This window comes from Anas platyrhynchos, chromosome 14 (genome assembly GCF_047663525.1).
Source record: "Anas platyrhynchos isolate ZD024472 breed Pekin duck chromosome 14, IASCAAS_PekinDuck_T2T, whole genome shotgun sequence".
Lineage (NCBI taxonomy): Eukaryota > Metazoa > Chordata > Aves > Anseriformes > Anatidae > Anas > Anas platyrhynchos.
The window spans coordinates 7,862,576-7,874,995 of NC_092600.1; the positions used below are offsets into that span (position 1 = coordinate 7,862,576).

General features: G+C 48.3%; 1 protein-coding gene across 1 annotated transcript in view; it reads right to left on the reverse strand.

Moving 5' to 3' along the window:
- Positions 1–12,420, reverse strand: part of ADAM19 (ADAM metallopeptidase domain 19) — a 32,259-nt gene that overhangs the window by 12,905 nt on the left and 6,934 nt on the right. The window contains exons 4-10 of the mRNA XM_038186297.2: positions 7,424–7,502; positions 6,457–6,533; positions 4,194–4,386; positions 3,668–3,733; positions 2,267–2,338; positions 1,226–1,392; positions 16–100 (exon numbers count right to left, since the gene is read on the reverse strand). Coding sequence (XP_038042225.2) covers positions 16–100; positions 1,226–1,392; positions 2,267–2,338; positions 3,668–3,733; positions 4,194–4,386; positions 6,457–6,533; positions 7,424–7,502 — 739 coding nt within the window. The remainder of the gene's footprint in view (positions 1–15; positions 101–1,225; positions 1,393–2,266; positions 2,339–3,667; positions 3,734–4,193; positions 4,387–6,456; positions 6,534–7,423; positions 7,503–12,420) is intronic.

Here is a 12,420-nt window from a genome sequence, read left to right on the forward strand (position 1 = left end):
TTAGCAATAACTTACCATGTTCACTCCTCCTGACTGGTAATGAGAGCACATGGACATCACGGGAGCCAAGCCTACTGTGGTACCTTGGAAGGACACACCCCTAAAATCAACCCAGAAAGAGCATGAAATGGCACTGAGGCAACCTGCAGTCCCAAGATTTGTACACATACTGTGTCTGAATACATTTTCTTTAGTAATATCTTCAGGTACAAAACATTAGACCAGAGGTATAAAGCCTTAGGCCTTAAATTTCTTGGACTGGTCCTTTATTTTATGGACCTGCCAGCCAATCTTATTTTTCGTAATGGTCTAGTGCCAAAAAGTGTCCTCTGCTGAGCTTTGCAGCAGGTACAGAAAAGACTATTTCTGAATCCTTAATTGGGTACTAATTGTGAATATTTCATTTACCCTATGCCTGCTATTTGCTGGCTTGGGATTCAGGGACATGACAGAGCTTGGTGACACCCCCATGGTGCAGCCGTGCTCAGCTCCTGCCTGGCAAGCTGGAAATCTGCACTGGCCCTGCCAGTGTCTGATGCAGGAGCCCTGTTATTACTGTGCAGGACATCACTGCATCAAGAAGAAATATAGAAATGTTAAAGGGGAAAAAAAAAAAAAAAAAAAAAAAAAAAAAAAAAAAAAAAAAAAAAGGAGGAGAGGTGTTGTATCTCTGCGTTTTGCTCCCACAGGCTCCATCTTTGAATTTGCTCATCAGTGAATTACTATGGGAGAGGCAAGAAGGTCTAAGACTTGCTGCAGATTTTTCTTCTAATGACTTCTGCATTGCTGGCCACAGTTACTGGCCCTAATGAGATCAGAGGGATGAGTCACAGACCATCAGCTCCCAGCACCATGGCTGCTGTGTCTCAGCACAGTGAGCTAGGAACAAATGCCTTCTGCAAAGGGCTTAGCTCCCCTTCACAGGCCTCGCTTATGGCTCAGAATTTCTTGAAATAGCATGTGTAGCTGTGACAGACCATGTGCAGCTGCTTGTGATATGCATACATAAAACTGATGCACACTGATACACGTGCATTGAGATTGCCATATACCCGGAGACCCACACTTTTCCTAAAGTCATTGTGCTCTGGGTGCCATCGCTGGTGGAGCAGCCACTACCTAAATCTGCCTCGCTGAAGCTTAGAACAATATAATCCAAGATAATGATTTCCCACCCACACAACCCACTTTCAGAACCGGGTTATTTCAGAAGAAATACACCTACGTGACTAGTTGGACATTATCGTATTTTCTGTACACCCGCTCCTTGTTACTCCAGGCCAGAAAGGAATTCAGGGTGGAGTAGGGATTCTCAGTTACATCGCATCTGTTCCCTTGATTCCAGATCTCCAGCCCCACCAAGGCAATACGGATATTCAGGGACCTGTAAAACTGACAGATACAGGAGGGAAAAGAGAGGACAAAATGAGCACCACTAATTTATTTTATTGCCTTTTAAACCTTGTGTATAAACACTGGTAAATGCTACTACCGAAAGAAACACATGATCAGAGATGTTCTCTCTGGAAATGCATTGTAACTTAGCTCCATGACTCTGCAGAATGAAAAGAAGTGCACCACCCACAAGACTAAATTGGGTTGGACTAGAGATGCTAAACATTCATTTTCTTAATGAATGATAGAGATATCATCTAGGAAAAAAAAAAAAAAAAAAAAAAAGAGAGAAAAAAGAGAAACAAAGACTGGAGACTGACAGACTGACATCATGTTAATCTTTAGATATGTCAAAATTCCTCCAAAAGGAAGGAAATAATCTGCTGCCCACATCAAGTACAAACAGGACAAGTCTTCCTGGGCAGGGAGCAGTGGAAGGAGTTTAAGGAGAGATGGGGAGTACGAAGAGGGTAGATCTGAAAAGCAGTGATGTTTACTTCAACAGCACTGTGTACCACTGCAAGGATGACCTCTGAAGGCTCCTACTTGCCAATATTTCTACAAGTTGAAGTGAATACCTTAGTCCTTTACCAAAAAGGAGTGTTTAGGTGACACAGTTAATACAGAGATGCATTAAAATAAAGAGATGCTCCTGCTGGCTTCATGTTAAGGAAAGGAGACTCCCCCACCCCATCCCCAGTGTCCAACAACAGAACAATTGGGAAAACAGTCTCCACTCCCCAAGTCTCTGGGGAGAACTAGCAAAACATTACTCTCTCTCCCAAGAAGACAGCCTTCCTCTGCCACAATCAATTCTCATAATTGGCAATCTGAGCTTTGTCTTCCTTAGATCTTGCACACCTGATCTCACCTTATCTACGTAATTAGCAGCCTCCACTAGTTTAAGCCTTGTTGCTCCAATGTTGAAGTGATGCTTCTGAAACTGAATAAAATGGACATGTCAGCAGCACGAAGAGAACTAGGAAGAGATGAAATGTGTTAAAACATATCACATTATTTTGAGAATTAGAAGATGATGCCCAAATCCTTCCTTCACTGTACATCTCCCTATAAACCCACCTGTACATGCAAATTCAGAATTCATCCCTGGCATCCCACGGCAGGGATGTTTTTCCAGTGGTGGTAGGAACTGAGTGGAGCAACCCAAAGTCATCAAAAAAAATCAACATTTTTTAGGTAGAATATATGGTAACATCCAGGAAGAAGAAATTTGCCTATTTAAGCCACACAGTAATTAATGGTTTAATTTTAGTGAACAGTGTTTGATTCAAGGAATTAGTGTTGCAAAAGGTTGAGATTTTTATTAAGGAGACTGAAAAAGCTAGGACTTTTCTCCTAGCAAGGGATGCAATAAAATAAGGGCAGTTCACAGCTACACTGCGAGGGTGCCTACCCCAGCTTGTCTAATGAAATGGTCAACAGCATATGGCAGTTCCTGGGTATGATGTGTTTTCTCATACTTTCTCTGGCACCCTGCTGCCTTATAGAGGAGACTGAAATGGCTTCTGCTCTCTGGTTTTGTTCAGAATAAATTATAGCCCAGAGCAGTACGTGGCTTTCACTGCTGGAGTTTCATGTTGTAAATTATAAATAGGATCAGCTCGACTCCTGTCTGTGCTGGAGATTAAATGATCAACGAAACACTGCACAGTTTGCACTGTCAGTAAGTACATCTGGCATGCAGTCCAGGCTGGGCACGGGGGAGGGATTGCTGGCTTCAGTGGGTCTCTTCCAGCCCTATTCTATCACCTGGAGCCTTTGAAACACCTATTTCTATCTCTGCCAAGAGCTCAAAGCAGAGGGTAATCTTGGTTATCTTCTCTAGAGATGAAATAGAGACACACATCATTGCTAGACACCCCCAGGTGACCCAAGGCTGAAGGCAGTCTCTCCCATCCTTAACCAAAGGGGCAGCAAAGGGGCTCCCAAACGCTCATGAAGATATGGGAGCATTCAGCTCTGGATCACTGGTACCTCAGGAGGCAAAAACTGACCCCCAGCCCTTGTCCTTCATCCCAGTCATAACCTGCTAGGCAAGAGTGGCTGATGGTGGCAGCAGAGGGGACAGCAGTGACGGAGACTCAGTTCTCCCCAGCTGCAGGTGGGGGCAGGACATTTGGGATGGCAAAGGGAAGCCTGCCTGCCCCAGCTATGGCACCTGTCTGATGTCTATGGCACCAGCAATGCTGCAGGCAGGATGCTCGCCCTGTGCCCAGTGCTCATCTGGTATAAAACCCATCCCTTTTCTCACCTCCGCATAATCAGCCACAAGCAGCAGCTCCACATACTTCGTAGTCTGCAGAGTATCCCGCCTCACCTACAGCGGCAGCAACAAAGGTTATTTCCCCAATATCCCCCAAGAAACCCTTTGCAAAACATACATACAGGCTATTTTTCACCTTTTTTTTTTTTTTTTTCTCCACTGGCCATTCACCCCACCCCACCAGGGACCTCAAGATGCGGTTGATTTAGAGCAAACAGCATCACAAGTCAGTTATAGCACACGCTGATGTGCATGTTCTCAGCCCATCCCAGTTTGCTCATGTACCGGCTGCAAAAATTCATGCAGGAACAGCCTGGTTTTGTCACCATTCTCACAGCACTTATTGAGTTCCCTGCCAGAACCACTGTTTGGCAACCAGCTTGCTACAACGCTCAGATATTCTCGCCCATTTCCCTTTCCAAGCTGTGCTCCTGCAGAGCAGCAGGATCCGCAGGCTGGGAGCCAGGGGGAAATCTGGAGCATCACACGGGGACCCGGTCAGAGCCCTCCTCACCCTGAGGTGGGGTGATTTCACCCCGGCTGTGAAGTCCCTGAGCCAGCCCTCAGCTGTGACCGTGCTGTCCTGGTGGCCGCAGGCTCCTCTCTGCAGCCTCAGGTCACCCAACCTGTAGATAAAGTGCTGGTCTGGACTGCCGGGGACAGGCTCCACGATGTAGCTGGAGTTGCTGCTCAGCATGATGAGTCCTCTGTTGGAGCAGGAAGCAGAGAGACAGAAAACTAGTTACTACTGCAGCAAAGTGAGCCAAATCCTTCCTCTGCTGCTGCGCTCCCAGCTGTCTTGGGGAGGCATTTATCCCTACCAGGCTGAGCAGCTCATTCAAAAGAAGGATGGGAATAGTTTGAGTTCAGAAGGGGGAATTCCTGAGCTTGCATATATTAAAAGCTGTTAAAATGGGCTCTGACAATCAGATGAAAGGCTGTAAGAGCACGTGCTGCTGCAACAAGGACTGCTTTTATTTATTTATTTATTTAAAGTACAGCTTTTTCTTTAGTGGCAGTGGAAATTTTTCAGCTGATCAGAGAAATTTGTCTGCAGCAGAACTGCCTAAAAAAAAAAAGTGAAGGTTTTGTTTTGTTTTTTGTCAATGGGAAAAAAAGTTTGTTTTTGCATCCTTTTTTTGCAGATTTTGTCTCCTTTCATTTCCCTGTCTCACGGTCTCATTGTAGGGAAGAAAAAAAAGCACAACACCAATGTGGACAAATAGTGGGTGCCACCATAACCCAGGTATTTTTCCACTTTCTTCCATCTCCTGAGAAGACCTATAACAATTTCTAATTAAGAATTTGTTTTTTACTTTCTTTGTTTCCTCTCACATCAAGTGCCATTTTGGCCACAACCAGGGCCTGTCCCCCAAAAGCCCCACGCCCCACCTCCTCATGGCGGCTCTCTCCAGCTGCCCATCCCACCCCGTGCAGCCTCCCTTTGAAAAGAAAACCTGCTTCACACTGAAGAGAGCAAGTGCCTGACAAAAGGGGTCATAAAAGGGGCAATAAATAATGTATGTGACTGCAAAGTGCTTTCCTTGTGGTTCAGGATCATATTCAAAGCACTTTCCCAGAGGCACATCTTATAAGCCTTTTTTTCCATCCCACGGCTACTTATGGGAGCAAGCGCAGCCACACAGCTTTAAGGAGAGCAGGGAGCTGTTGTTATGCTTTGTCCCACTTTCCTTCCAGTTCTTCCCAAAAAGCCTAAGCCATGAATCAGCTCAGAGCTTCCCCGAGTTCCTAATAATACTCGTAGAGCCCAACAACATCTTAAGCTGGGATGGTCACCTTCTCCTCCAGAGCCTCTGGTTACAGCTGCCTTCAGGTTCAGGACCTTATCCTGCCTTCTCTCCTCTCCACAGGGCAGCCCCCAAGCAGAGGCTCCATGTGCATACGAAAAAACCCTGCAGTGGCCCAGTTGGCTTTCTAGTATGAAACACTCAGGGCATTGAACACCCTGAGAAGATGGCCTGAGGGGTGCAGGAGCTGTTACGTGCACCCCCAGACATCTGTCTCCTCTAGCTAGAAGGGGACGAGGCAGGCTGGCAGAAGCAGAGCACACCTGTGACTACTTTTGGATGACTTACTGCAAACCGCAGGTGGCCACACTGCCCTGTTTATTTCCCCGGGCTCTTTGGCCTGCTATACATCCACTTAAGATTTCTGGGGTTTGCTTTGGCAAGGGCTGCTTCCTGGCTGGGCCATGTCCCATCAGCACAGCTCCCAATTACTTCTTGAGAGCAGATGACCGCTAATATCAATAAAGCGCACATGGTATTTTGGAAACAAACTCAGAGCTGGTGTAAATGAACACATACGGACCGTCTTTTTCTGCCAGAGACTCCATTATGACCAAAGCCAAGGTATTAAAGGCGGAACACACAACCCCTGCACCACCCAGGGAGAAAGCGGGCAGTGAAGTGAGGAAGCAGAGCTGACAATGCTGGGGGAAGTTCAGACCTGAAGGCTGTCCCCAAACACAAAAACTGGCCAGTTGGGAGAGGCTGGGAGAAGGAGCTGGGTTTGGTATTAACACAAGAGCATTGGGTTGGGACAGGGTGAGTCCTGTCCCCGTCTCTGTGAGGGACACAGCCCTGGGTCACTACTGGGAGATGCCTCTTGCTCCAGACGATGCCTGAACTGAAGATATTTCCCCTGACGTGCTCCCTTTAGTGCCCAGGACTCTTTGCTAGGTGGGATTTGAGGACAGGCCATCCTGCCCAGACAGACCCTGAGGTGCATGGCACAGCACTGACCCCCGTACTTACCGCAGGCCCCTGCACGCACTGAGCGCCACGCTGGAGTGCTCTCTGCCCCGCACTGTCCCGTGGTAAAAGCAGTGCTCCTGCAAGGCAGAGGGCAGCAGGGTTGGCAATTTACTTCAGGGATGGACACACACTATGTTTAGCCATCACTGAGTCCCGTTTGAGCCCCAGTACTCCACTAATTGCTCTGTTTCCGCTGCAAGTGGTGCCTGTCTCCATCACATCCCCAAGGATGCAACTCGGATGGCCTCAGCATGAAGCAGATGTGGAGCTGACTGTAAGGGAGCTGCCTGTCGATGGCAGCTGGCCCCGGGTCAGGCCCTGGAGGACATGCCTGGGAGGGTGACGCCATGGGCAGTGGGGAAGTCCCCGCCTGGGGGTTCCGGGCAAGACAAAGGCAGCCTCTGGCAGGGACAAGGAGGCTTTGGGGTAGAAACGCCAACATGCCCATCCCGGCCCTTCCCCTTGCCCCGGGGCAGCACCAGTAAAGATGATCTCATGGGGACTTTATCTCTTATTTTTATATCGCGACCAATGCGCATCTTTGTGCCGCTGCGGCAGTCAGCCAGCCAAGGGCAGTGTGAGAGCAGTAATTCATGGGGGGCTTAGCTGGAGAGCAGCCAGCTCACTCGGGCTGGTTTTCCCAAAGGCTGCAAACATCCCCAGCATGGGGTGGCAGAATTAAAAGCAAGAGGGTGAGCAGTGGGAGGAATGGACAATTCTCCAGCTCGCAGAGATTAGGGAGCAATGGTGCTGGCTGACCTCGGCAGATAACAGAGCTCAGGCAAAAACAGGAAGGTGTTTTTACCATTGTTTGGTGACGGAGATGCTTTCTCGCTGGAAAACCCCAAGCCAGTAAGCCAGACTTCCCTCCCCTTCAGCTTCCAGCTGTGGGGAGCCTGGCCTGGAAGAAAGGCTCTGGAGGACAATGCTCCCCTGCTGCTCCCTGCACGCCGGGGTCTGCACTCACCGTATGGCTCAGGGGCATGGTCTGAGCTTGTCCTGTCTGGTTGTAATGAGTCTCGGTGTAGCCTGGTGCAAAGAGGTTTCTGCAGATACCAGGGAAAAAAAGGGGGCAGGGAAGGAAGACAGTAAGAGATTTCTTTAGACCTGGATTTATTTTCCTACTTGTACTGGAAAATTTGCCTGACCTCACCACATCCAGCTATATACTGCCCTCACAGGAGCTCTGCACTTCTCATGTGGAGCACACCCACTTCCGAAGGGATGTGGCAAGCCATCTTCCTAAGTGCTCTTGCAAGCCATTTGTTAAATTAAATTAAAACAATAATGGAGAGGCTATCCCTCAGTTCAATCAGGTGCTGAACTGCATTTCTAATAGCCTCAAGTGAGCAAGTTTTTATGTGAAGACAAAAAAAAAAATGAATAAAATATCATCATCCTCCCTTAATGGGTGAAAGTCTCTGTGCAGAGTCTCCTTTCTGCTGCAAAGTTCTGCCCCAGATTTACTGGAAGGAGGCTGAGCACACTGAAGGCCAGCTCAGGACACATCTTGGCACTGGAGCATGGGTGCGAGTTCATAGCTCAAATCCAGATTCTCCAGTGCTCAGATCTGAGCGCAATTATAAACCAATCTGCATCTGCGTTTCAACCTCTGACCAGCAGCTGATTCACATCTTTGTTCTAGAAAACTGCTGATTCCCCAGTTTGAATTTGATCATGCCATCCTCATATAGACAATATTCTCCCTGTCTTTAGCCCAGGATCAGGCCAAAAGTCTATAAAAGGCGCTCCTGTGCACTGAATAGTAAGTGTTTTGACTTGGTTCCAGAGGAAACAGCCTTCCCCTTTTTTTAAACATCTGCATTTACTAAACAGTGATGTAAAAAAGTACAGTAAGTCAAAATCTGGGCCAAACCAAGAAGGTCACATCCTGTGTCCATCTCAGCCACAGTATAACACAGCTTTAAAACTTTTATTTTTTTTAAACAATGGTCTCATTTCCAAAAAATTGGATCCTAGAACGTGCCCGGTCAATCCAGCACTCTCGCACAGCAACCTCGTGCTGCTGTCCCCCCAGGAGGTACCACCCGTGCTGCAGCACGAGGATGCTGCGCGCCCCGGGCAGAGCGACACCTGCAGCGCCCAGCTGCAGCTCGGCCCCTCTGCATCGCTGCTTCAGGCTCTACATGAAGGAAAGGAGCAAAAGGTTTTGTTTTTTTGTATGGTTTCTTCAGGCTGGGTAAACATGACCTGACAGATCAGTACAAGAAGCAAAATTGAAGATTTTTTTTTCCCCCTCTTTTTTTTTTTTTTTTTTTTAATACGTGGCAATCAGGTCTAATGTACCTTCAAAGCCTCTGTTTCAATAATGGAGCGTGTGTGTTTGTGATAACAACTGATTAAATTAGGCCTGAGCCTCCGGAAAGAAGCACCACCTCTTATCAGAGTGTATGAAAGTGCTTCCCCATCCCGCATCCAAAGGGCAGGACACCCGAACAAGTAACGATGCCTTAGTGTCAACCAAACCCGTGTGCCACTGCTTTACTTGATAGCATTTGATGCCAGGAATACAGGAGCTTTTATCTCCACTTTCAGAGTTCACTGCAGCCCAGGAAAGCTCATTTCGTTTCTTTCTGATGTGCTAATTCCTATCACTAGATCTTGTCAGCGATCCGGAAGGCTCAATTGCTGTTTTCCAGCTATCTCCGATCTGCAAGACGAAGATAAACCCAGAAGTGCTATCCCACAAAAAATAACTCCCTTCAGCTCCCTGACTGCAGTAGCTTGCTCAGCAGGAGGCTGCAAGAAACAAATGTTTAATCAACAGATTGCATTAACTGGAAGGAAATTGCCTTGAGCAATGTGCTCTGGCAGGTATCTGGTCTCTGTAAGAGACTGTCATCTCGAGAGGAGACGTGAAACCGATGTGAATCTGCCTGGTGCTACTGCAGCCAGAATTAGACACCAGCCCATAGATTTCCAGTAGCAGAGGCTTGCACAGCCTACTTTTTCATTCCCAAACAAGCACGCCTGTGTTTTCCTCCTGCTCCCTTATTCTTGGAAAGCATGCGCTATGAATAGCTAGTTTTTTCTCTGCCCCAGCGCCACAAAACTGCCCAATGCTTTGACTCTTGGTGCCCACGACTCATCTGCCCCTCCAGCTCCCACCCAGCCCCATGGCTGAGCCCAGCACACCAGGTTTTTTGGGCACAAGATGATGGTACAGTGCACACAGTGTGCACTTCTCTTCCTACCAGCAGACAGAGAGGTCTGGAAGGGGATGATGCTGCTGAGCGGTCTGTCTGTGCAGTTAGATATCTGTGCAGCTGCTGAGCAGTGCCATCTGATGACTTTCAATTCCCTCTCCACCAGCAGACTCCTGTACTACATCGTAGGTTTCCCATGCAAGACCCAGCTTCTTATTCTGAGCCTAAACAGCCTTGTTTTGAAGGTCTTCCCTCGCTGTAGCACAGGGGAGCCCTGGGGCTCTTGCAACACTGCTGCGGTGTGAGGTGGGGAGGGTAGGAAAGAGGAAAAACAACAGGACATCTTGCAATACTCTCAAGGGGCTACCGCACTTCACAGCCTGTGAAAGTTCATTCCCAGCCCGGCTCACTTCCTCAGCTAGCATCAAGTTTACCACCAAAGCGTAAACAAATAGAAGAGAAACCTTCACAGCTCCAAGTGCACCAGAGTCATCAGCCCATCAGTTCCTCTTCTCCATGTGTTGTTGGATAAACAGGAGAGACCAGCGAGACACCAGTACGCCAAAGCCTTTTATCTGCTTAGGTACCTCCGTGGCCTTCATCTGCCACCATTTCAGGACACTGCCAAGCTCCCAGGGAGCTCAGCCCTGCAAATGCTGTGGGACCTGACTCACGGCTTCCATAGGAGCACAAGGTTTACGGTCTTAATAGAGGAGGAGAGCACAGAAAAACACAGCATGATTTGATCCTTTCTTTCCTGTTATGTTATATAGCCCTGCAGCCATCTCTGAAACAGCTTTAGATGTAGGTGCAAATGCCTGTGAGGTTTGGATGTGAAAACAGCATCATGTAAAGGCTTCAGAGAGCCACGCAGCTGACAGACTGCTAGCACACATCTTCACTAAAAGGCAGCACAGAGTTGGCCATTAGATGGATTATCAGCAGAGGGAATTGATGAAATCAGAGTGAAAGTGGTTTGGGGATGGGAGGGCTCTCCTTTGTTAAGCCCTGATCACAGCTGCAGCTGTGTGGGGCTGTTTGAGCACTCGGGGTGTCCTCGAGGATCCCACACACCTTCCCAGCAGCAACCAGCCTTCGGCAAGATCAGTTGCTCCCCCAGATTCAGCTGGGGCTGCACACACTGGGTGGAAGAGCCGGCTCTTGGCAGGCCCTGCCCTGCAGAAAGCCTCAGGACCCCGCTTCAATGCAAGCAAGGAAGCCAAATGAAGCACGAGTGGCTCGGTGCCATAACGTACAGATGGCTTGAGCCTGTTTCTGCCGATGGCCGGCATGGAGCGACCTTGGCCCCGCTCCAGGCTGTCAATGATATCATTGTTGGAGACAAAGCCCCGCTCTCCACACCGCCGCGTGAAGCTGGCAGGCCGGGGCAGCGCCTCGCTGCCTTGCCACATTGAGATGCAGTCATGCACTTCACACGCGAGCCGATGGCATTCGGTAGCAGAAAATGTGGGGGCAAACCCAGGTTTCTCAGCAGGCAGCTGCCCCCAAAGGGAACACCCCAGAGCTCCCCAAAACAGCAGGAGGTTGTTGGGGCTGTTCTACTGCAGCCGTGCTTGCCTGAGGGAGTGCACGTCGCCCAGCTGCTCTGGGGAGCCTCACCCGTGCTCTCCTGGTAAAGGGGAGCAGTTGTGTCCGCCTGTGAAACATCACTTGCCAGCAGAAGCCTCGGAGGAGCTCAGAGGCCTCCATCACAGGGGGAGCCATGGGAGGTGTGTTTTCCGCAGTCAGAGATCATCATGGGCAATGGCAGCACCCCACCAACACGCTGCTGCGCTCACCCATGGGAGCAAGCCCTTTTTTTTTTTTTCTTTTTTAAAATAATTCAGTCCCACCAGCTACTTTATTTGGGTTCATTTTACAGAGGGACTGGTCTGCATGGACAGCTGCCACTTTTAAAATAGGAGACAAAAATATTTTTTGTCCCACCTCACCACCACCCTCCCACCCCCCCCCCCCAAAAAAAAAAAAAAAAAAAAAGACAGTCCACAAGCCTCTTGTGAGAAATATCTGCTCCTCATTTTTAAGTCTTGGGACTAAGAAAAATGAAGCCTGCAGTCTCTGACATTTCTTTCCTTGTCCCTTTCCTCAAATCACAATAAATCTGTCCAGCCTGGCTGCCAGCATCTGGGGATGGAGGGAATTGGTTCTCCCAAGAAAGTTTTGACATCAGATTTCCATCTACGATTTGTGGTCCCTCTCTACTGCCTTCCAGTAGGATCCAAGTAGGGCAAGAAGGGGAATTTGACTCCTCACTTCCCAGACTCTTAAACGTTCCCCAATGTCAGGATTTATGATGAGAACCTGAGGTGACCCCATCTCAAACACCACCAAAATGGCACCCCTGACAATGCAAGCAGGCAGCCCTGCTCTCTGTATACACCCCTAGTGGGAAATCAGGGATTTCATTCACCTCTCTGCAAGTCTCCGGCCAAAACCCAGCACTTCATTAAATCACTGAAATCCAAACTTTTTTTTTTTCTTGGTGCTGATGAATCTCATCCAGACAAAGCTTAAAGCTCTTAAGCTCCCTCCCTCAAGAGCCTTTGCTGATGTATCTGAGAACATGTTTGTTGTGCAAACTGCAGCAGTTTGGAAGGAAGAAATAGTTTCCCAGCTCTTTAGGTGGAACTACAGTCCTATTTCTGTGACAGTTATCATGTAAATCATGTTACAGGACCCAAGCAAAATTTGTCACATTACCCTCCAGCTCACCAATGGGAACCATAAAACTTGCCTTGAGAGGAAAAAGGAAATAAAATAAATGGGAAATTAGCTG